The sequence below is a fragment of the Micrasema longulum genome, unplaced genomic scaffold (genome assembly GCF_059751315.1).
Source record: "Micrasema longulum isolate JH-2025_06_02 unplaced genomic scaffold, ASM5975131v1 h1tg000034l, whole genome shotgun sequence".
Classification (NCBI taxonomy): Eukaryota; Metazoa; Arthropoda; class Insecta; order Trichoptera; family Brachycentridae; genus Micrasema; species Micrasema longulum.
Genome location: NW_028277241.1, coordinates 685,194 through 711,724, shown reverse-complemented (window position 1 = coordinate 711,724; position 26,531 = coordinate 685,194). Strand labels below are relative to the sequence as shown.

Below are 26,531 nucleotides of genomic sequence, written 5' to 3'. Positions count from 1 at the left end.
GATATACGACACTTTTGAAATAAATGAACACATTGCAAAGCTGAACAATAACATCTGAAATTTCTAGTCGGTATACAAAATTAAACAATAAAGCGTTCTTTGCAAAGTATTATTTTAACCCGCCAAATCTTCGGAACGAAGTTAGTAATATAAATGCGTTCTGTAAATAAATATTTAATAAACGAAATATTGCTCGACATGGTTGATATGAAATATTTATTTTAAAGGGTGTTTTCACACTAGAATATTTCATAGTCTCTGGACTGGTACCTGAAGCGTAAGACTGATCATCTTACCTTCATGTAACAAAGAGTGTTCAAGATAAAGTGCAATTGATGTACTAATGCAGTGCACTATGCACCATTAGATGCGGAAAGGAAGTGATGATGATATTAGAACACAATTTTTTTGTCACTAAAAATGAGAAAATTATTAAAATTTAAAAATGAATGTATTTAAATCAATTTAAAGTACAATTTCATGCTCTAATTTTTACCCCGCGCAAGAAAACATTTTTTGTATCCAACTTCCCGTAGTGCTGAAGTTCCTCATTGTTTTCAGGCGTTGCCTAGTAGGTGAATTGATTCAGCCGGATGAATCTCACCCACGTGATAAAGGTTTCAGCTCTTTTACTTTGAAGAGTTGAGGAAATGTGGATGTTCAAACATAGGCAGAATGGTGAATGTTACACAGTGTGTAAAGTGGCCACTTAAACCAACTAATGACAGGTCATAAGCCCTGTAAATGCCTAGACTCTCATATCCCTTCTCCAAAATGTTTTCCCTCTCTGTTGCAACAAATTGAAATGTTTTAGTAAGTTTTATGTGATTCCAATTCCCAATTCGTTTTCTTTCAAAACCTTGGCTTAATTTAATGGTTAATCCAATTTTCTGGATACCGGAATAATGTCTGGCACTCATTAATCCAGATAGTTAAAGTTTTGCTGTATTGTAATTAAATGTTATCAAATAATCATATATCACCACATTCCAACTTTTCTGTGTCTACCGGTTTCGAGACATTAAATTATTTACTGACCATAAAATTAATGCTTTAAATATTAATAATATTGTAATCGTTTGCAGAGATTATGAATGAGGTGATCAAGTACAAGCCGAAGGGCAAGGCTGCCCCTCCGCCTGGAAACGTGGAGTGGAGGATCCTCGTGGTGGACCAACTGGCCATGCGAATGGTCTCCGCTTGCTGCAAGATGCACGACATATCCGCCGAGGGCATCACCTGTAAGTGGAACCAAAGGTCGACTCCTTGCCGAGTAAATACTCCTAGTGATGAAGTTCAGTGCTCCCTGAAATTGAATTTAGATAACATTTAATTAATTAATTAATCACAATTAATTAAAACACATACAAAATTTCAGATATTATTTAAACAAATAATTAAAAATCACTTGAATCGCATTGAGAAGGTTGCATGACTTCGAAATTGTTTAAAATTGAAAAAAAAAAACTGATAAACTATCCATTTTGATTACCAAAAAATATTACTTTAGATCGCGTGCTTATTCCAGCGTTATACCTGTTGACCAAATCGACTACAACTTCCTATCAAATAATTAAAAATTGTCTACTCTCTCGAATAGGAGAATCTTAACCGATTTAGTAAACCTATATAAAATAGTTAATGGCACGCTGGACAGCCCTGATTTAACGCGACTGGTTAATATTAAAATACCTTCCCGCCGCACACGAAATAAGTGGGTGTTTGTCGAGGTGTCCAGCGGGCACAACTACTATGTAAATTCACCTATAGCTAGACTCCATCGCCTTGGTAATGAATATGGCGATGTTGATATATTTCGTTACTCATTGAGCATATTCAAGACCAAAGTACTACAGGCGACCGACGCGACGGAGTCTAGTCAATAAATCTTCCATCGTATTTATGTATGCTTAAAAGTTAGCCCGTGTTATGTTTTATATTTTTAGTTTATAAAACCCTTATCAGTTTTCAACATTTTGGATAACTACACTTTAAAGTTTAGTTTACCTAATCTTTAATCCTACTATGACTTATATTATAAACATAATATAATGTATGTTTTATTATGTCTTAATAGTGTATTATGTTAACTATGTAACTTTATTTTTAAATTTAAAATTTTATTTTTTTAAATTTTTATATATGATAAAATGTTAATTATGTTTAATGTGTAACTTTTTCTTATTATATAGTATGTATAATGTAAAAGCCCCATGAGCGTCACCAGAAAGAAAAAAAAAAATAAAATAATAATAATAATTGCAGGTATAAGTTTCTATGGTCGCTATCCCAGATTTAAACCGAGTTTAACTCTATGCGAGGTTTATAAGTAATACTTTTAGCTATACCATCATTATTCTACCACTATTCTCAAGCTTAACTTTATACCTGATTTATAATTAAGGCCCTAAGAATTTATGCAACGTCTTCAGTATCTAAGTATTAGATTTTTTTGGACATTTCTAAGAAAACAAAGCACTTTAAGATTTCTTCCCTAGAATAATAGATTTTTTTATGTTATCATGGTGTTCTTGGTGTATTCTAGTGGTGGAAGATATTCACAAGAAGCGCGAACCTCTCTACACCATGGAAGCAGTTTACCTGATCACTCCGTGTGAGAAGTCTGTTCACGCACTCATCAATGACTTCTCGGCTGGTAGTCGTGTCATGTACAAGGCGGCGCACGTGTTCTTTACAGAAGGTAATTTATATTTCGAGCATTTTTTGAGTGTAAAAAAATGTTTGAACACTACCTCCACATATCCAAGAACCTTTTGAAGACCTAGGGTTTTCCTGTCAGTTCCACTCGTATTAAAATTATTTTTTATCGAAAGTTCAAATTCCTTTTTTTTAATTGTTTGATAGAATGTGTATTTTCAATTAATTAATTAACTATCGGACCTTTGCATTAGGGAAAATACACGTCAAAGAAAGTCTAGTCTAAAGTAGGTCAGCATTCGATTCAGGCAGAGGAAAACTTGTCGAAATCCGGCGCTCCCCAAACACTAGATTCGGAGATCGCGCTTTTGCTGTTGCCGGCCACTCTGCCTGGAACCGATTGCCTTCAAACTTACGAATCATCGACAGTCCCAGTCAGTTCAAATCCCAACTAAAACCTCACTTCTTTAGTTTACAGACCCTCAATTTTAAATCAGAAAATATAATATGTCACTTTAGCTTAGTTAGAATGTAAGTTTAAGCATACAATTGTAATAATAATGTTTGGATAATTTATATAGCGCCATTTTTGTGAAAATCACCTCAAGGGCGCTGTACAATAAATAAATATCCCAACACGTCTTGCAGCTACAGAGCGCATGGACGGTTGGGATTCTAGTTCCTCGTCTCCAATTATGATATATTACAATTATGATATATATGAGCTAGATAACAGAACGTCTTGCAGTTACAGAGCGCATGGACAATAAGAAATCTAGCTCCTATTTACATTTTCATTTTTAAAATTTTTATTTGACAATGAAGTTTAGAGTTTAAGTGATATTTTAAAAACGAAATAAAAATCAAATTTATAAAATTGGAAGTTAGATAACAACAAGTCTTGCAGCTACTGAGCGCATGGACGGTTGAAATTCTAGACCCCATTTACTAAATTTAGATATTTTATAGTTGATAACATTTACATAATATGATAGTTAACATCACAGAAAGTCTTGCAGCTTCAAAACGCATCGACAAATGGAATTTCAACAACATAAGAATGATTTTTAAAAGTTAATAAAAAAAAATCATTTTAAAAAACGCAATAATAATACATTGAGCAAAGAACTAGTAAGTATTAAGTGAACATGTAACAGCACAAAAAGTAAAATATAAAAAACTAAACAAAGATAGCACTTCTTAACTTATTATTAAGGTTAACAAGACAATAGACGATACTCAAATTCAAACTCGTCCCTGCTTTATTTTGGTATGCAGTAAACAGGATCTATTGTCTTTTTCCTGGTAAATAACTGTAAAAACACTTGGTTCACATTTGGCTGTTCCCTGGGAGATGATAGTAGAAACGCATCTGTGTGCGTAGTGTAGAGTGTAGGTACCAAGGAATCTATCCGCTTGTTAATTTTGTTTGTTATTATTATACGCATATTTCCCGCTCAAAATTTGCCCTTGAGGTGATTGGCGCTATATAAATCAGCCAAATATTATCAATTAATATTTTATAGATATAGTAATTCCGCTGGTGTTGGATTTCAATTACTGTTATTTATTTATTTATTATGATTTTGTTTTTATTCAGCATGTCCCGATGCCCTGTTTGACGAGTTGTGCAAGTCCGCCGTGTCCAAGTATATAAAGACACTGAAGGAGATCAACATCGCGTTCATACCATACGAGAAACATGTTTGTGTCATATTTTTATTATTCCAGAGGAATGCCGTGGTTTGCGGGCTTTCAATAACAAAGATTACTCGTGGTTTGGTCATGTGGCACTATCGTCAAATTGATTTGAACTTAGAAACTACTTATCGAAATTGAATAGTCTTGAATATTGCGGGGTAATTACTACATCCAGGTAACTTCAAAATCAGCATTTATTTATTTTATTTATTTATTTTATTTAGGCATTTCTGCCATTTACATATATGTGGTATAAAGAGTGCTTAAAAATAAAAATATTTAAAAAAAAAACGATTATGAAATATTAATATACTCGTACTGTACACATTATTAATTACTTGAAATACATATATATTTTAAAGAAATTATACAATAACAAAATACATTAATCAATCAAATTATAACTATTCCAACCCAATGTTCTGAAGATGATTTGCTCTTTTTGATAAAAATATGTTGGTCACTTTATTTTTTAAGTTAGGCAGAGATAAACTAAATATATCAAAATGTGATGCATATTCATTCCCGGTATTCTGTAATCTAACAATAGGTGAGTTATATTGAGCTACCTTTCGAGAATTTTGACAATAAAATATTTTAGATGTTCTGCTTAATCTAGGTGGAACATAGAATGAAATCAATTTCAGTAGATCAGGGGTATCAAACATTGGTTTTATTATTTTATATAAAGTCGTAAGATCGGTCGATGTTCTTCGTTCTTGCAATTTAGTTAATTTAAGAGAGTCTAAAATTTTGTTATAATTTAATTGACTAGTAGAAAAACCCATCTTAAAATTAATATATCTAAGAAATTTATTCTGAATTCTCTCAATAGAATCTGAGAAAGTGATTTGATAAGGTGACCATATTGGAGAATTATAATCTAGTTGGCTTCGAACTAGAGATGTGTAAAGATATTTTAATGTGTTTATATTATTAAAATCTTTTCCGGTTCTAAGTACAAATCCTAATAATTTTACAGCTTTGTTCGATATTTTATTAATGTGCTCTTTAAATAATAATTTTGAATTGAACAAAACACCCAGATCGCTCACGGTAGAAACATCAGTAATTTTAATTTGATTTAACATATAATTAAATAGAATCGGATTTTTTATTTTATAGAATCTCATAGCTTGACATTTGCTTATATTGAGTTTCAATTTATTTTGTTGGCACCAGATGTTTAATTTGGACAAATTATGGGACAAAATGTTACAATCGTTAATGTTTTTTATCTTTTTTACCATTTGCGAGTTACCCGCTAAAAACACGTTTTTTTATCTTCCTCCATTAATGCTACACATTTATTCATTATATAGCACAAGTGCTTTTTACAATGTAACAATACGAGTTAGTTAAATACACAGAAATTTAAAAACTAAAAAACAATATACAAACATGGGTACAAAAAGAAAAAGAAAAATAACATGAAAAATGTATACAGTCGAACTCGGTTATAACGATCACGGAAACAGCGAGATCTCGGATGTACTGAGGAAACATTAGTTGACATTTTAGTTCATGATTTTCTCCATACAATTACTCACTGTTACAACGAGCTACTTCTCGGACATACTGAACAAAAATATTGTCAAAAATTACACAAAAAATTATCAATTGTTAAAAACATCATTCTCGAAATAAAAACCTAAGTGATACAATCCAAATGGTCGGCTAACGTTAAGGATAAATACCGCCGGGCGTTGGGATCGGATTATGTTTATGATAGCTATGTAAGTGTCTTGGTACCTAATTGCTAATTTTGAAGTTACCTAGTTGTAGTAAATATAGTCCTTAAAATATAGCTGGATTAAAATGACAAGCTGCGAAACTAATGTCACTAGTGATTGGAAATTATTAATCTCTGATCATGTACCGATCAAATTGATTTTATCAGTTTTTTCATGCAAACATGAGACTATTTCCGAAAATTGATACAAAAACGCAAAAACAAGCCTATTATGGTGTGTTTAATACAATTTTTTACTAAAAAATAAGACATCAAATACTTTTTTTCATGAACAACAACAAATGAATTACAATATTTGAGTTTGTCCAAATGTTCGCAGACAAATATTGTAATGAAACCAACTGGTCCAAGAAGAAGTTTAAAAATTGGAATTTTTTTTTTAGGCGTTGCCTAGTATGAGAAATAATTCAGTCAGATGAATCACTTCACAACAATAAAGGTTTCAGTTATTTAACTTCACTAAAATCAACAAATGGAAGAATTGAGGAAATGTGGATGTTCAAACATGGGCAAAATGGTGAATGTTGCACAGTGTGTAAAGTGGCCACTTAAACCAGCCAATGACAGGTAATAAGCCCTGTAAATGCCTAGACTTCCATATTCCCTTATTTAAGGTATTCTGCATCCCTGTTGTAATTTATTAAATGAATGAATTATTTTTTATTCGATTGATTTACATTGAACAATTGGCTCATCTCTAACATTTTTGCAAAATGACATAACTTTGTAAGAACATCGTAAATAATTAGGTTTATTTTAGTTTTAAAGCTGATTTAATATAATTTTGTGGATTTATATGTCAAGCATTGTATTAAAAAATTAATTAACATGCCAGATACAAATGAATTTTCGTGTGTCTATATAAATCACTCCTTAGACGTTACTACAAAGTTATGTCCTCACTTTTGCTGACAACTGTCGTTCTAATCAAGCTTCATTTTAAGGACTACAAGTACCCCACGACATTAGAGATTTTATTTCGGACGGGTGGCCCCCGCCAAAGGAGTTTTAATGGTTAATGTGGACTTAGTTCAAACCAATTCTATGATAATATGATTTAATGAAAAACACAGTAACACCCAAAATATCATATAAAAAAAAAAACTAGTTTTACCTATTTAAAAAGCTAATTTTTCTTTAATTTGTTGTTTTTTTTTTATTTCTTGTAACTTCCACCCCCGATTTAATTATCTATGATATTTTGAGTGTTTTTCAATTCTAAATACTGCTAATATTTTTTTCTAAGGTGTTGGATGCTTGGACTACTAACAGCATGGTGTCTCATAATAATTATTTTAAAAATGGTTTATGCAAATTTATAAATAAAAAATGTTTACACACGATTATGTAGTGAGAGTCTTGACAAAGATACGGTACGCCTCATGACAGATAGACATTAAGAAGTATTTTGTATCTACCGACTGGTTAATATGTTTGACCACCAAGTAATTGCTTGAAATATAAATAATATCCATTTGAATTGTCCACCAGTTTGCCCCGAGGAACTCTTCAACGAGTTGTGCAAATCTTGCGCGGCTCGCAAGATTAAAACCCTCAAGGAAATCAACATTGCATTTCTGCCATACGAATGCCAGGTTCATATAAATTCACCAATAAATTGCTAATATATTTATATCTATGTAATCTATTGCCCCTTAAGCTTTGTATGCGTTTATTTTTATTTTATTTAACCAGACTACTATTGTAGATACTATTGTAGACTACTATTGTAGGCACTATTGTAGATACTATTGTAGACTACTATTGTAGACACTATTGTAGATACTATTGTAATGTGATGTATTCATAAAAATAGTTTTACAAATAAAATTTGAACACCTAGTTATACCTTAACTATTAAACTATGCCTCACTTTCGCCGCACGCATTCGTGAAGTCGCCGGGTAATGTTGCTTGATGGGGAAAAAATAATCTTAACACAAATGTAAGGTAAAAAAAGCAATCTGTCAATTTCTCTAAAATTTTATTGTGCACGCGGAAACATTGATTGACACAACAGAGTAGATAAGTAAAGGGTAATTTAATAAGAGTAATTGAATTAATGAACTTTGAACTTAAAGGATAAAACAAATTTTATTTGACATAAAACTGATATTTTTATATCATGTTAAATAATATTTGCCGTTTTAAAGATAATGTTGTTCAAATGTCCCCCCCGGCGTTGTTTAATCCGAGGTCTAATTTTCATTAGTTCTTTAATTAGATAAGCAAAGTAGGGTAAAAAAAAATTCTACCCTGGCAACACTAACGAAATTTCCATTTTGTTTCTTCGACAATCTGACGGATGGAAAAATAATTCAATTTTTAAGTAATGCATTTGCTACTTAAGCATTCGTTTGTTAACTACACATGAAATTTGATGCCATCCTGGTTTTTTAAGATCCCTGCAGTATTTCTACACTTTAAAAGGAATTCAAATCAGGAGTTGCGTACTGAGCAACGTCTACAAAGAAACTAATGGGTCAAAACGTAAACCTACTCATTTATGAGTAGTTTAGTCCCCTTCTGTTTGATGTGCGTATGCGGTATCTGGACTATTCTTAATTCTATGATACATATATACAAATATAATTTCCAAAACAAAAAATTGTTATAAAATCCAGACGCTTCCAGACTTCCATTGTAGATACTGTTGAAGATTACTATTGTAGATACTATTTTAGATACTATTTTAGACCACTATTGTAGATACTATTGTAGAATACTATTGTAGATACTATTTAAGACTACTATTGTAGATAAACCAATTTTTTATTTTGACTGTCTTCCGTAGTGTTTTAATTTTTTTAATGTATAAAGCAAATAAAGAGGAAAATAATATAACAATTTTCATCATCATCATCATTCCCTTTCCGCACCTAATGCTGCATGGGGCATTGCATTGGTACATTTTTATTTTATTTATTTTTTACATTTTTTTTTTTTGCACCACAACAGGCCAGGAGGCCTAATTACAGTGGTGAATTACATCACAGAGCATCCAGGCTTGAGAAAAATCACATTTTAATTTTTTGTGTTCTCACCGGGAATCGAACCCGGAACCTTCCGTGCATGAGTCAAGCGTCTTGACCACTGCACCACGGAGGCCGCCAATCGCTGTCTTTCCCAAAGGATACAAAATGTCTTATTTTCAGGCAATTGAAAATTTGGGTTATTTAAGCCATTGTGGAAAATTTATCCGATGTTGCGCGGAAAAAAACAATACCCTTACCATTGGTAATGCGAAAAGACCCTATTACATTAAACGTGAATTTTATATCAAGTTTTGTCGTACAATTATTTTTGTATTATGTTTTTAATTGATGCATATGTAAAATTGGCTTACTGCTGTATTCGGCTATGTATGTATGCACTATGCGGGGTCTGACTGAACTGTACAAAAAAACACACCAGTTTGACATAAACTACTTGACTAAAATTGAGACCTTAAAAATTGTGCACAAAATAACACTGGGAAACATACAAGACGACGACATAATATTAGTCAAAAATGCTGACATACACAAATATAACACCAGACAACAAAAACACTATCATATTGAAAAAGCAAAGACAAACACAGGACAGTCAAAAATACTACATAATGGACTTAAACACTACAACGACCTACCTTACTACTTGAAAACTTTTAATGGAGACAAATTTAAAATCAATCTGAAAAAGCACATGATGACTGAACTAACTAGACTAGACGAGACATAAAATGACTAGACAATATTAAATTTCTAATGTAACCCTAACGGGTTTTTTAAAATTGTAAATAAATAAAAAAATATATAAAAAAAAGATTGGATAGAACCGATGCTTCCCCAAAAATTTGACTTCTAAACAATCAGTATCTATTTTGTTTATGCAATAAAATCAGCTGTAGGTTAATTGTAGCGATCTGAGATGGATTTGATGGATATTCCGACAAACACTCATAAAAGCTTTGGCCTGCTAGGACTGAAGTATAATCCACTGCTCCATCCAATTAGGAAATAAGGAACTGCATAAGTCTGTTGGATCGTATAGTCGCCCAGTACTGAATTCACAAGTCCCCACATGCGCAAATTTAGATCTTTAGTAGGTCTGTGGAAGCAATTCTAACATAGCAATATGTGTTTATTTTTCGTATGTTGTGGTTGTTTTATAACAAATTTAGCACTTCAATCGGTTGACATGATGGTATTATTTCATTTATTAATGCTTTTATTTTCATTTTGTATTTATTCATACAAATACATACATTCATTACAAAAAAATACAATACTAACATATCCCAAACTCTATGACGCCAAGGGCCCAAGGTTGGGATACAACACAATGGAAAGTGGAAGCACGAACATAATTAAATAATACCAAAATAAAAAAATATACATATATTTCAAAGGGCATCTGGACAACACGCTTAATAGTATATAAATCTATGCAATATCTCGCAGCAGTCTCCCGCAATGGTCTCTTCCCTTAGACAAAATCCAGACTTGTACACTCCTGAAAATGGCTTTCTTCCATTATATTCTGAATTCTCTCAATAGAATCTGAGAAAGTGATTTGATAAGGTGACCATATTGGAGAATTATAATCTAGTTGGCTTCTAACTAGAGATGTGTAAAGATATTTTAATGTATTTATATTATTAAAATCTTTTCCGGTTCTAAGTACAAATCCTAATAATTTTACAGCTTTGTTAGATATTTTAATAATGTGCTCTTTAAATAATAATTTTGAATCGAACAAAACACCCAGATCGCTCACGGTAGAAACATCAGTAATTTTAATTTGATTTAACATATAATTAAATAGAATCGGATTTTTTATTTTATAGAATCTCATAGCTTGACATTTGCTTATAGTGAGTTGCAATTTATTTTGTTGGCACCAGATGTTTAATTTGGACAAATTATGGGACAAAACGTTACAATCGTTAGTGTTTTTTATCTTTTTTATCATTTGCGAGTTACCAGTAATTTGTTAAACAAATGAATTATTTTTTAATATTATTTATCTTTTTTGGGTAATACCGGGTATGTTGGATTTGATCCGACGTTTCGGCTACCATTGCAGGAGCCATCTTCAGGGAAAACTTAGTTTTCCCTACTACTTAGACTTGTACACTCCTGAAAATGGCTTTCGTTTTGGAGAACTTAATATGTTCATCCGGGACATTGAACACTCTTGGGGCCACACAAGAGAAATTCCTCTGAGCAAACGTCGTACGTGTTTTTGGAATTAAATAATTCAAATTACAAGAAAGCCTCGTACGAGCATTCTGCTGTGATGTACTCTTGTAGCCGCATCACCGGAAATGTGTCAATGACTCTTGAATGTCCAGTACCTTCATGAATTGGAACAATGTCTGATGGGAAAGTGGGGGGACAACGCAGCATTATAATATTAAACTATGAAATATAACTCTTTTATGCTGAATTTATGGCAAAAGACTTCTTTTTAGCTTATTTACTTAAGTTAAGTACTTAATTCGAATTACCGTGTTCGTAATAGCCACATATTTTACCCAATTGACTGCTTCCCTAATTGAAAACCTCACCGCACACCCCTGGTATGCACAATATTATATAGCATGCTTTTTAATATAATATTTCTTCTAGTAAAATAACTTTGTTTTATTATTTATTTTGTGCATGTTTGTTTATATACCCTGTTTTATTGACCTACGTATTTATTTCAGAACACTGTCTTTAAAGTAGGTAGATATCAAATGTTTCGTCATGACTGTAGAACAATCTACATAAATCAGAAATCAGTTTTTTATCCAAATCTGCATTGTTAAGTAATTGAGAGATTATTTTTTTGTATCTGTAATTGGAATATTAGTGAAAAGGTTAACTACGTCAAATGAGTTACGTAAACCATGACAAAGAAGCTTGTTTGCTTTGAAACCGGTCGGTGAAAAATAAAAATTAGTGGTTAAAAACAAAGTTGTTTTATTTATTTTATTATAATGAATAACCACAAAGTTAGTGCTTCAAATATAAACTTATTATTTATTTTGTAAATTAATTTAAACTGTGTTTATTAAATACATTTAGAATTTATTTAGAATATTATAGGATATGTATTGAATAAACATGTTAGATTGTTCTTAGAATTTTGACAAGGAACCTTAACTTATATCTTCCATTATATTTGTGTTCATTTGACGGCGCTGTCTCTCGGAACGAAACCCCGCCGTAAAACGACGTTTACCCGTACTGCAAAATGACCGTTGTTTTTTACAAATTAAATTCATCCATCTATCTATTTAATTCCATAACTGATCTGTGTAATTTGATCACCTGTCCAGGTGTTCTCTTTGGATGCGAAAGAGACCTTCAAGTGCTGGTACGACCCGGCCTTTAAGGACGCCCGCAACGGCAACATGGAGCGTATCGCCGAACAGATCGCCACCCTCTGCGCCACTCTCGGCGAGTACCCGGCCATCCGATACAGGAAGTATGTGGAGTTTAAGATAAAAGGGAACGATTGATATACAAACTTACTACTATGCTCTATTTTTTATAAATTTATTGATATCATTCTAACTTTGCTAGAATTCCACTCGTCCATGCGCTTTGTAGCTGCACGATGATTGGTTATCTAGCTTTCATATACCAACTTAAAAATACCTAAATTTTATAAATGGGGTCTAGAATTCTAATCGTCTATGCGCTTAGTAGCTGCAAGACGTGTTGTAATCTTACTCCTTTTTATTATTCATATTATTTTTATTTTTTTTTAGTATCATTAATACACTAAATTTATTTGTCAATGTGTAAATGGGGGCTAAATTTCTAACTGTCTATGCGCTCTGTAGCTGCAAGACGTCCTGTAATCTAGCTCCTATCTGTTATAATTTTTTATTGATCTTAATTGAAAACGAGGAACTAGAATCCCAACCGTCCATGCGCTCTGTAGCTGCAAGACGTACTGGGATATTTATTAATTGTACAGCGCCCTTGAGGTGATTTTCACAAAAATGGCGCTATATAAATTATCCAACTATATATATATATATAGTTGACTTCATCGGTCCGTGGTTCCATTCTTGTGATGGTCGACACAAAATATTGGTGTGGTTCTACACTGCAATATTCTCCGTGCTCTTGGACCCTTACCCTCGTGTAACAGATGATCTATATATGCTGCGTTTGATGTGCCAGCTCAGCCACCTTCGGGTTCGGACTTCATTGTCTGTGTCTGGGTGGACGAATAATACAGTTCTTTTTGTGAAATAGAAGCACAATCCTAGATAAAGATTTTAAATAAACCGAGGAAGCCGACGTCAATTTGATTTTTTAAATGTGTAATACAGTAAAACTCAGTTTATCCGAACTCGTCATCCAGTAGCGCAATCACAAATAACTATCGACGTGCTAATAAGCGACGTGATAACAATTTCTCACCATGGTAATTTATCGTATTCGCGATCACAATGCAACATCTGTGAACACCTACTATCAAATGTCAAAATATTTACATTTCGCGACGTATAATCCTGCTGCGCATCACATATTTGAATTTCACCAGTGTAAGTATGGAAAATATTCCAAAACTGCTATTTTTATTTATTTATTTATTATTCATCATGCTTTTCATTGCATTTAGCCGACGGTTGGCAATCCAAATGTCAAGAAAAACAGTCGCCTTAGTATTTGTAAATTAATTTTCACTTTTTTATATTAGATACTCCTTACTATTTTGCAAATGCAACATATTGTATTGTATTCGCCAATGAACTGTATTCATTTACGAGGAAAACAAAAAATAAAGAGCGTTGACTTAGAGATAACACCCGCGTTGACTTATGACTGCGATAACTTAAGCATGTTCATTATTGTTCATTGTGATCGCTCAAATGCTTAGCATGTTTTTAAGCACGTCGATAATTATTTGTGATTGAGCTACAGGTAAAAATCCTGATAAAGGAAATCGAATGGGGATGTGCGCCTCGTAGTGTAATGGTTGGCGCATTCGTCCACCATGCTTGAGGTCCCGGGTTCGATTCCTGTCAGGGCCAAAGTAAAATATTTATTATAAATGTGGTTTTACACTGCAATATACTGTCCTTGGATTGGAGTTTGGAAGCATAAGAATGATCATCTTATCTTCATTTAACTAAAAAATATCAATAAATATCAACTCATTAGTTAACCTGAAAACTTTTGTTAATGATCCTTAAGACAAAAATAGTTGTATCTCATTTACTTTCATATAATTTTGAATTCTCTATCCTTACCTCTGTTTTGTAAAAATACATTAAATTCCTTAATGAGGATACCAGTCTCGAAGATGACGCGAAAGCGATGAAACCGGTCACCGGATATTCCAAATTTGTGGATTCAAGAATCACTCTTCTTTTATTTCTATAATAAATTACAATGAACTTCCATCAAGAATTTTCACTTACAAACTTAAACAGTTGTTATATTTATTTATTTATTCATTCAAAATTACACTAGTTTAAATATTAATGAAATTATTAAGTCTTTTTAGGCTATGCCCGTGTCAAGCCATAATAAATAACAATAAAAATACATAGTAAAATTAATTAGATTAAATTATAATGACATGTGATGCAATACAATTACAATCCTGAAAAACAAAGTATAAGTAATAAATAATAAAATTCCAAAGAATACAATGCAAAAAACATAATTGGAAATAATTTTTAAAATATAAATTATATAAATTAAGAATCACACATAATCAAATATACTAAATAATGGTATCATTAAAATCAACAAAGTAATAGTAAAATATAGAGATATTAAAAAAAACAAAAGAGTATCATTGAAATCAACAGAAAAAGAATTTATGTATAAAAACATAATTGAGATATGTTTTCTAGAAACTCACTCAATACTGTGGTAAGAAACAGGAGCAATAAATCATATGCCAAATAATAGTATTTATTACAAGAAATTTCTTGTGGAATTTTAACGTACAATACTTGAAAGATACTTCACAATAATTATGCAATATATTCATTCATCAAACATGATTATTTCCGTGTGCAGAAACATAGAGTGGTCGAAATCATATGTTTTTTTCTTTTCAAACTATTGTTGTAGTGACCGTTTCAACGAAGATCTTGCCCAACACGTGAAGCAGAAGCTGGAATCGTACAAGGTAACTTTTGTTTGTCTGTTATTAATTTATTTATTTAAACTTTTATTCAAAGTGGATTGGTGGGTTTATTGCTATAGATCAGTGAGGGATAACCCAACAATGTTTTATTATGTCCAAATGCTTGCAGACTGGCTGGATTTCCTCCCTAGGGAGTTGTTCGTATTTAAATTTATTTCAACAGGGAGGGAAAAAGTTTTCGAGAAGGGAATATGGAAGTCTAGGCATTTACAGGGCTTATGACCTGTCATTGGCTGGTTTGAGTGGCCACTTTACACACTGTGTAACATTCACCATTCTGCCCATGTTTGAACATCCACATTTCCCCAACTCTTCCATCTGTTGACCTTTGTGAAGTAAAAGAGCTGAAACCTTTATCACGTGGGTGAGATTCATCCGGCTGAACCAAATCACCTACTAGGCAACGCCTGGAAACAATTTTCCAATTTTTATACTTCTTCTTTTACCAGGTAGTAATTCAACAATGTTTGATTATGTCCAAATGCTTGCAGTGTGTAAAGTGGCCACTCAAACCAGCCAATGACAGGTCATAAGCCCTGTAAATGCCTAGACTTCCATATTCCCTTCTTGAAAACTTTTTCCCTCTCTGTTGAAATAAATTTAGAGGGATAACCCTTTTAGCTCAGCGTGTCAAAATCTGGAAGAACCTGGCTTGGCCCTGTTGCCGTGTCACATCTAGGAATAATATTTTTTGTGACCCCAGTAAACGAACGGGTTTTGGTTTTCAATATATTTTATAAATGGTATATGTTTTTTTTTTATTCTATTCAAATCTACGTTTATACATCTAGTAAATGTTATAACTGTAACTCTCCAAAAAAGAGACTAACTCTTGTGCTTGGAGAGTGACTTACACTGTCATATTTATTTATTTATTAGAATTTATATAATTTTGAATATACGAGTACATGAGAAAAAAAAATTATAGGATATAAAAGGAAAACAGAAAATAATAATACATTCATACTAATGCAAATTAAATGTAGTTTTTACACTTGTTCAAAAAATTTCTTTATATTTACTTTGAATTTATTTATTGATATTTAGTTTTAATAGTTTTTAGTTCAATGGGGAGATTATTGTATTTTTTTACACCTTTGAAGACAAAGCTATTTTGACCATAACTTGTGTGGAATTTAGGCATTGTAATATTATTTTGGTATCTGAGTGACTTATTCATCTCAAATTCTTTTATTTTTTCTTCTTTATAAATTTGTAGAATGAAATTTATTTTATAAATAGTGTCTACGGTATGAACTTGAATTAATTTATGTAGAATTTTCGTATTGAATGTTGACATTCAGCCCTGAAGATGGACACTGCAATGTGCTCCGAAACGTCGGCAATACAAAGCCCACAAACACGGCATAATAACCCAGAAAAACACTATCTGTATTCTGAAGGCCGTGAAAACCTACGAACCATGAATGTTGAGGGTTTCTTTAAAATCACTTTAATAATTAATCTTTGTATTATTTTAAAAGGGTTTAATATATTGGCATATGCACCACCCCATCCAACAATACCATATTGTAACAAAGATTGTACAATTGAGTAATAAGCTTTTTTTAATGGTTAATTTTTTTAATATTTCTTAATCTAATAAATATGTAAATTCATTTTCTAATACGTTTAACTAGTTCACTAATATGGTCTTTCAATTTTAAGTTTTGGTCTGTGTAACTATATACACCAAGATATTTAATTTTATTTGTTGTATCAAGTACTGAACATGTTAGATCGCAGATAACTTTGTTGCAATTGCTTTGGTGAATAATTATTTTATTACTGAATCTAAATTAGTTTTGTTTGATAAAAAATGGAATGATTTTTGTCTTTTCCGTATTTAAAGATAATATATTTTTGTCAAACCATAATTTCAATTTATTCATAACGTCATTAGCTACCTATTTATTAATTTTATTGAAAATAAAAAACTAATCGTTAATTACATCAGTGACGTTTTTGTTGCTGAATTGCGTTTGCTAAATCTCCAATTATTGAAGGTTGCTATTTCATACATTTTAAACATAAGCAAGCGTCAGTCGGCCGTTTATTTAATTTTGTTTCAATATCGACGGTGAAAAGGCAAAATTTACTAAGTGACCTGTAGCCAGCTTTCCTGAAGAGCCAATTAAAGTTGGTTTTCTTTTTTAATTAATGATTCATAATCGGCGGCCTCCGTGGTGTAGTGGTCAAGACGCTTGACTCACGCACGGAAGGTTCCGGGTTCGATTCCCGGTGAGAACACAAAAATTAAAATGTGATTTTTCTCAAGCCTGGGTGCTGTGTGATGTAATTCACTACTGTAATTAGGCCTCCTGGCCTGTTGTGGTGCAAAAAAAAAAAAAAATGTAAAAAAAATATATAAAAAATCTCAAGTTTTTTTTGCTTTTTTTTGGAATCACCTCAATTTGTGGTTAATAATACTAGGTTTTTTTATTAATCAAAAATAAATAATTGCAAAAAAAACTTCACTAGGGAAATATCACATACTACAAATATCAATAAAAATATATGAAATGGATTTAGAAAAAATCATTGTATTTTTAAAATCAATATGGATATTGTGGAGAAATGTTTTCATACGTAACATTAAAAAATAAATTATAAAAAATATGTCCCTAGAAAAACGTGACATGATAATTGTGACATTAAGATTCGTGACAATGTTCTATAAAATTTAAACGGTTACAAAGTTCAAAATTAACATGAATTGTGACATATTAGGGGCGTGGCCAATGCGATGATCGTTTTTGCGGGATTTCAAAATTACACATTTAAAAATGTTTTCTATGCTACGGTTTGGTCACGTTGAACGGATGGACGACGAGAGAATGGTAAAACAAGTATATATGGCAAAAATGAACGGCAACGTTAGACGAGGACGACCAAGGAAGACGTGGCATGATCAGATAAACCAAAATCTTAAGTCTGGTCATGTCAAAAGCAGACAGAACCGAAGGGCATGTATGACAAGATGTATGAATGTGGAAGAGGCTAGGAGTGTATGCCAGGATAGACGTGTGTGGCGGTCCATTCTCTCTGCCTACCCCTACGGGGAAATGGCGTGATGGTAGTAGTAGTAGTAGTAGTAGAAGAAGAAGTGGTAAAAAACTTAATGAAGAAATGACCATCTCCAGTTCATACCACTGATTTAGATTTAGCAGGAAGAGATTGCCTTAAGGCAATACGCCTGCCCTTATGCAAACGCATGTAAACTGTATATAAAGAGTTTAAGTAAATAAAATATGCTGAAGCACCATTTTGGCATTTTACCATCGATATTTATCTCTGCTGAAAATCTATCAATTTTGTTGCAAATCTGTATTTTTTGTTTGTCCAGGCTGATGATTCTACGATGGGAGACGGCCCGGAGAAAGCTCGCTCCCAACTCCTGCTGCTAGACCGAGGTTTTGACTGCGTGTCCCCCCTCCTGCATGAGCTGACTCTTCAGGCCATGGCGTATGATCTGCTGTCCATTGAGAATGATGTTTATAAGTAAGGGTATTGACCTATCTAACCGTCTCATATTGGGTGTTCATTAAAATATACACGAATTAAAGGTACCCCTAAATACCTTCCTATTTTTTTTATTTAATTTAGGAATGTTATTACTGATAATAACTTAAGGGCAGGGGAAGTTTTTAAATTCAAAAAATCAAAATCGACAAAATTACAGAAATTTTGTCGATTTTGATTTTTTGAATTTAAAAACTTCAGTAAGTATATCGTAAAAACATTTCAATTAATTAAAAAAAAATAATTATTGTTCGATGTAGCCACCTTTAGCGCGGATAAAAGCATCGAGTCTGTCTAAGAAGGCTTCACACGCTGCACGAATGTGGGCTAACGGTATTTTGTCCCATTCTCGGGGAAGAGCAATCTTTAAGTCTTCGACCGTCTCATATTTTTTAGCCGATACTTTGGCGTCCAGAATGGACCATATAGGAAAGTCCATTGGGTTTAAGTCCGGGGAATATGGAGGCTACTGTTGTGATGAAATGAAGCTGGGAACTTTTTCTTGTAAAAAAACGTTGGAATGTCCAATGGTTTTACCAAATTTTTTACGTGCCCAAGGTAACAACGCATCGTTTAAAATCTTTTCACGGTAGATTTGCTGATTTGCGTTTAAGCCCTGTTCAAACCATCACTGATGCAGGCGCTTGCTTTCGCAGAGCAATTCGCTGGTCCAAATTGTCTTTTAATTTGCACGGTAACGATACATGATCGTTTTGTTTGTTTACGTATTGCTGAACCGTAAAAAAAAATCTCTTCACCAACGTGCAAGTGTTTTAACACCTTTGCTTTTGCTAGGCTAACTACCTTTTGTGCAGGCATTAAATCTTGCACTTTTTGTATTTTATTTATTTATTTTAAAGAAACAAATAGTCAACAATGATATAGTAACACTAAAAAAAATACAGTTTAAAGACAGACCAGCAAAGTTTCTAAATAAGAATCATACATATTTATTTATTTACACGCCCTATGGAATTTTAGATATATTAGAAATTACATTCAAGTGCAACAGTGAAACATAAGTATGTAAATTTGGTTAAAATTAAAGATAACATAAGAAAAGCTAAAATATACAATAATAAGTAAAAATCATATTATTAAATTGTGTTACAACAAAAGGGTGTGTTTATGTGTATTTGTATGAGAGTAAGTGTAGATGCGTGTTTATGTGTATTAGTGTAGGAGTAAGTGTTCAGGTGTGTGTAAAGCTATGGTTTCCTAAGACAGCGGTACCGTCACAAAGCGGCCGTCACGGGACGGCGGATGACGTCATTAAAACGTTGACTATGTAAATCAATGGCGCCGGTTTCCTAGAGAGCGTTGACCGTGAACGTAACGTCGAAGCAACGGTGCCGCCATTTGCAGGACGGCCGTCACAGCGGTGCGAACTGTTTTCGAACGGTTTTTGTCGCGAAGCGGTTACCGTTTAGCTGTCAAAATGAGTGCAAACGTGGTGCGGAATGTTGAAAATGACGAAATATTGATTAATTTTGTAAAAATCATGACGATTTATGTAATGGAAGAGCAAAGACTATTAAAAAGTCGAGTTGAAACAAAGTTCGTGAAGAAATATCGGGACAACGCTTGAAATATCAGGTATGTACTAAAATGTAAATAACAATAGAATCATATAAAAATAACAGAGCAAATGTTTATAAGCTACAAGAAAAAAGCTAAGCATCTATCATAATGTTATTTTTCTAATTCAAAACATTTATTATAACATTGTTTATAGGTAATAGATTCCAAGGAATCCTAACCTATTTATTGTGTCTGCAGATAATTGGTTGAATTCTATAATAAAATTTCGTAAGGTATCCAAAGTAAAATGCTTTTATTGGATTCAATTATCCTTTTATTTTTTTATTTACAAGGGTGTAAAATGTGACGCATTTTGTCTTGTAAGGACATTATCAAACTTTTTATTAGGTTACCTTACCAAATCCTAACCTATTTTGAAGTTGACATTTTATGAAATAACACACAACATTTCAGATTAAAAGTCACATGGGTGTGATTTAAAATAAGGAGTTCTCCATGAATATTAAAGAGCCAAGAAAAATGCCTGGAACATAATCTTAACAGAGTAAGTTTGATGAATTTTAAATAAAATATGCCCTTTGAACATGAAATGAATACAACAAATTTGGCGATGGATACAAATAAGTATACCAATGTAATTCTTGTATAAACATTACTATAATATTTTTTCTGCATTAATTATTACATTTATTTATTCTAGAAAGCTACAAACACCAAAGAGTAGTCACCAATATAAACAATTTTTGTTACAACTGAGAGGGAAAACATTTTTGAGAAGGGAATACTGAATTTGCGTCGTAGGTGAATTGGTTCAGGCGAATAAATCTCACCCATATGATAAAAGTTTCAGCTCTTTTACTTCACAAAAGAAAACAGATGGAAGAGTTGAGGAAATGTGATGTTAAAACATAGGCAGAATGGAGAATGTTACAATGTGTAAAATGCCTACTTAAACCAGCCTATGACAGAGCATAAGCCCTGTAAGTGCCTAGACTTCCATATTCCCTTCTCGAAAATGTTTTCCCTCTCTGTTGCAACAAATTTAGAACTAGATAACTCCCTAGGGAGGAAATCCAGCCTGTCTGCAAACATTTGGACATACTCAAAACATTGTTTTTAATGAGTAAACTTATGGCACAGAAAAACGATTAAATGTAGACATACTTGGGACTTATTAATACATTTGTTCCAGGATTCTTATCACCGAATTCAATTAAATAATATGGTATGTAAATGAGCTCCCATTTATATTTGAGACAAGTTCAAACTAGTTTTATAGCAACTCCATAAACACCAGTAATAAGTTCTTATTTAGATACATAAGGTAGGTTGCAATAACTTTCCTGTACATTCATTGTGAATTTTATTTTCAGAATAAGTACATACTACAAAATTATTTTCACCCAAGTGCAGATCAAGATACGAGTAGTGAGAGGGTAGATACTCTCCCGATAGTACTACTAGATTTGTTGTGCGAGTCGAACTCAAATGTTTGCCAGCAGAAATTACTAGGCTCCCGCGATTTCTTCACTGCCTCAACATGCAAGGACAAGGGGACATTCGTCAACGACCTACGACTCAGACTCGCAGACATCAGACAAACACCAGGCATCCACCACAGTCCAAAGAAAACCTTTATCCACAAAGAACTTCTCAACACGAGCCACGTATTTATATTTACTGACTGCCACAGAAGACCATTCCAGAACGCCATACAATGTAGAACAGACGGGAGACAAGACTTTCTGAAATCTACCTTCACTATTGTGATGGAAAAATCCAATGACACCATACCCACAGCAGTACTTACTTCGGACTCACCAGATCCACCTCCAGGAAGGCAGACACTCCCCTGAAATGAACACTTCCCAGAATAATACTGATCATAAAAACAAAAATGTACTAATAAATATGAGCAAACTATTTTTACCTGGATGCAAATTATGTTTTAAATACCTCTTATGAATGTACACATTATTGTAATTCCATTTTGTATTATAATTTTATATGTATTCTTCTCCGTTTTTTAGATCATGAGAAATGTAGTTTATACTCACATAATATATTTTCTATTACATAATATTTATGTAAATTTAGGATTATAATGAAAAATCCTCAAGTATGCTATACTAAAATGATTTCGTGTTTAGCATTAGGTCTTATACTCATATATATACATATAACTCATAAAATGTTAGTTCTTTATACAAATATGAACCAAACTTTTCTTCTTTAAATATCTCTTTGTAAAAAGAGATATTTAAAGAAAAAAAGACAATAAATTTAAGTTAATTTAAAAAAACATCTTAAAAAAATAATAACATATTGTGGTAAAAAAAGCAATATATTATTTTTAAATGCTATTCTAAAAGTAATTCAAATAAGTTTAAAAATATAAAACCAGCAGTGGAAAAAGAAAGAATAAAAGTCTTTCAAGTGAAATGTAAAAGAGCATCAGAAATTCAAATATATTAAAAAAATATTTTGTACTTTCTCCAGCCTGTCAATAAAAGTAATGTATTGTGGATTCCAAATTATGGATGCAAATTCTAGGTGAGTACTTACATAGCTATAATAGAGTAATAATGAATTGATTACAATGTCTGCTTTGTAATGACAAATGTATTCTTTATGTTTGTTGTTACTATGTAAAATACTATATTATATTTTGACAGACTAATAAAATGAATTTAATTATGATTCAAAGAGGTTGGACATATACTTGTATGATAGGGAGCAGATGATATTCCTAAAGAGTTAAAAGTTATACAATACTGTGTTGTGGGGTACATAAATTATTAGTTAAACGCTGAAGACATTTTGGTTTCGAACTTACAGTTTGTAGTTATGTATATTATTACATATGAAAGTTATAAGTATATATTATGGTGTCTGTAAGAAGTAAGTGTATAATAATTGTAATTTTTCAGAAGAAATCTGTACAGTTTATATATAGTAAGCAATATTAAGTTCTGATGTTCCAGTATAAATTGTTACTACAATTATTACAAGTTTATATATGTATATTAAAGAAAACGTAAAGTAAAGTGAATTCTGGTTCTTTTGTTTTACAAAGAGATATTTAAAGAAGAAAAGTTTGGTTCATATTTGTATAAAAGTACAAATATTATATGAGTTACATATAATATATGCGTATAAGACCTAATGCTAAGTAATCTCATGAAATGTAAGAAAGCATCAGAAATTCAAATGCTTTAAAAAATATGTTGTACTTTCTCCAGCCTGTCAATATAAGTAATGTATTGTGGATTCCAAATTATGGATGCAAATTCTAGGTGAGTACTTACATAGCTATAATAGAGTAATAATGAATTGATAACAATGTCTGCTTTGTAATGACAAATGTATTCTTTATATTTGTTGTTACTATGTAAAATACTACATATATTATATTTTGACAGACTAATAAAATGAATTTAATTATGATTCAAAGAGGTTGGACATATACTTGTATGATATAAAGCAGATGATATTCCTAAAGAGTTAAAAGTTATACAATACTGTGTTGTGAGGTACATAAATTATTAGTTAAACGCTGAAGACATTTTGGTTTCGAACTTACAGTTTGTAGTTTATTTATTTATTTTATTTTATTAAATATTTGGGTAAATCATAAGAACGCAAATATTTCTTTTTTAAAAAAAATAAAAAAAAAGTATTAAAAACAACATTTTTTTAACATAAAAAGACCAATTAAGTTTTCATAAATTAAAAAGATATAAACATTAAATGTGACAAAAAAATAAAAAATATATAAGAATTTTAAGTGAGAAAAGAATAATTAGTTTTGTATATTATTACATATGAAAGTTATAAGTATATATTATGGTGTCTGTAAGAAGTAAGTGTATGATGATTGTAATTTTTCAGAAGAAATCTGTAGAGTTTATATAAAGTAAGCAATATTAAGTTCTGATGTTCCAGTATAAATTGTTACTATAATATTTACAAGTTCATAAATGAATATTAAAGAAAACATAAAGTAAAGTGAATTCTGGTTCTTTTGTTTTACAAAGAGATATTTAAAAAAGAAAAGTTTGGTTCATATTTGTATAAAAGTACAAATATTATATGAGTTACATATATATGGGTATAAGACCTAATGCTAAACAAGAAATCGTTTTAGTATCGTTATCGTTTGAGAATTTTTCATTATGATCTTAAATTTACATAAATATTATGCAATAGAGAATATATTATGTGAGTATAAACTCCATTTCTCATGATTTACAAAAAGGAGAAGAATACATATAAAATTATAATACAAAATGGAATAACAATAATGTGTACATTCATAAGAGGTATTAAAAACATAATTTACATAAAATTTTGCATACTATAAAACCATGTAATAGTACTTAATGTTTCCTAAATAAAAGAAAAAAATATTTCTTTCTCTTATTTCTGTTTACATGATATCATGATTTGTTCACCAAAACACTAGAAATTGGCCCTGTGAAGGAATAGAACGCACCAAGATCAGTTACAAATAAAAATGTAGTTATTGCATATATTATTTTTATTTAATCAAAAACATACACCTTTTATTTTATAAATTATTATGTAATGTATTTTTTAAAATTATTTGAGTATGATCTTCTTCTTCTCTGGTCTCAATCCTGGGATTGGCTGGCAGCAATTCCTTTCATTCTTCTCCTCCATTCCTCCCTGTCTTGTGCGGCTCATTTAAAGTCAACATATGATGAGCAGCGCACGTCCTCTAATAGGTCCTCCAGGTACTCTCGGCGTGGGCATCCCCTAGAATTTGTTCCCCCGGTCATCCCCTCCATTGCACATGCAGGCCTTCTTGACGTATTACATGACCGATCCATCTCGCTCGCCTTTCGGACAAGGTCCTGAGCAGGTGCCTTCCACCTTCGATTCTTTGGAGAACCTCCTCATTTGTAATGTGGTCTCTCCAGGAAATTCCTAGTAGTCTTCTATAGGACCACATCTCAAAAGCCTCTAGTCTCCGTTTATCTCTTTCGGATAGGCACCATGTCTCGCAGCCATACATCAAGATACTCCATAAATAGGTCTTGATTAGGAGTATTCTTAGTTTTAGGTCTATATTATTTGATTCTTTTATTTTGGACCTTTTATTAAATGCAAGTCTAGCTTGATGTATACGGCTGTCGACCTCGCTCTTAGACCAACCGTCCCAAAGTTATTTTGCTCCCGAGGTAGAGAAACTCCTTGGTGTTCTTTAGTGGTATTCCCGACATCACTACTCTTATCTGGTGTTGCATTCGGCCTACAGTCAGTAGCTTAGTTTTGTCTTTATTTATCTTCATACTGTAGTTATTTTGAAGAATGCTTTCCATAGTTGTAAGGGCTCTTGCAGTTCTTCTTCACTTTCAGCAACCATAGCAATATCGTCAGCAAACCTTATCATATCCCATTTAGTATGATATTAATAACAATAATTACAGGATTAAATAAACTAAAATTAGTTATTATATAGATGTGATTATAAGTAATTATGATATTTTACAAATTGCAAATATTTATTTATAAATCCAACATACTCAAGGAATACTATTTAAAAGTTTAACATATAACATCAAATCAGAGAGACTAAACATATATTATATAAACTATAAATCATATATTTGTTTTTACATTATAAATTTAAGATGTTTCTATCCACTTGTATCAAACACACACTCACCCTTTCCACAAACCCACCCTCACACTCATATACACTAACTCTCATATTCACATACCTACCAAAACCTCACTCCACTCCAGCAATATTACAGCACATTTAAATCAAAGCTTTCTCTCACTCTCTAAGACTTGCAAATAAATAATACAATAATAAGCTCCACTCGTTTGACGATAACAGCCGAACCTCGCTTCTAAGTTATCGTTTTGAAATTTACTCAAGAGTAAATATTCTACTTTATGCATGGAAAATATATATAGGATCAACATTGAAAACGCATCCAATGTAGTAATGGGGGATTTAAATTTTTGTACACCTAGAGACTAACTCTCAGGTATTGAGAGTCTCCAAGTTTTTAACCAAAGGGACATGTTTCTTAGAAAATTTTTATGATCTACACTATCTTCTCTAATGGGTTCCTTGTGAAGATTGTTGAATCTCTGAAATTCAAATACACTTTACCCATTTACAATCTTCCACCATCTACAAAATATACTTTTAAAATCTAGAGTAC

At 31.9% G+C, this 26,531-nt stretch overlaps 1 protein-coding gene and 1 long non-coding RNA gene across 10 annotated transcripts in view; both read left to right on the top strand.

The window, feature by feature from the left end:
- Positions 1–26,531, top strand: part of Rop (Syntaxin-binding protein Rop) — a 39,334-nt gene that overhangs the window by 2,960 nt on the left and 9,843 nt on the right. The window contains exons 2-7 of one of the 7 annotated variants that reach the window (XM_088225153.1): positions 1,086–1,241; positions 2,546–2,701; positions 7,604–7,707; positions 12,422–12,574; positions 15,189–15,246; positions 18,611–18,765. In XM_088225153.1, coding sequence (XP_088081279.1) covers positions 2,642–2,701; positions 7,604–7,707; positions 12,422–12,574; positions 15,189–15,246; positions 18,611–18,765 — 530 coding nt within the window. In that variant the 5' untranslated portion in view covers positions 1,086–1,241; positions 2,546–2,641. Of the gene's footprint in view, positions 1–1,085; positions 1,242–2,545; positions 2,702–4,258; positions 4,363–7,603; positions 7,708–12,421; positions 12,575–15,182; positions 15,247–18,610; positions 18,766–26,531 lie in introns of all 7 variants that reach the window. The other 6 variants (XM_088225161.1, XM_088225145.1, XM_088225121.1 and 3 more) reach the window with 6 other exon arrangements.
- On the top strand, positions 20,102–22,345 carry LOC148285465 (uncharacterized). 3 transcript variants are annotated; one of them, XR_015822100.1, is made up of 4 exons: positions 20,102–20,382; positions 20,782–20,872; positions 21,029–21,553; positions 21,702–22,345. It is a non-coding gene; the product is annotated as an uncharacterized LOC148285465 (long non-coding RNA). The 3 variants fall into 3 exon arrangements; XR_015822099.1 differs by lacking the exon at positions 21,702–22,345 and having other exon boundaries at positions 21,029–21,675; XR_015822098.1 differs by lacking the exon at positions 21,029–21,553 and having other exon boundaries at positions 20,110–20,382.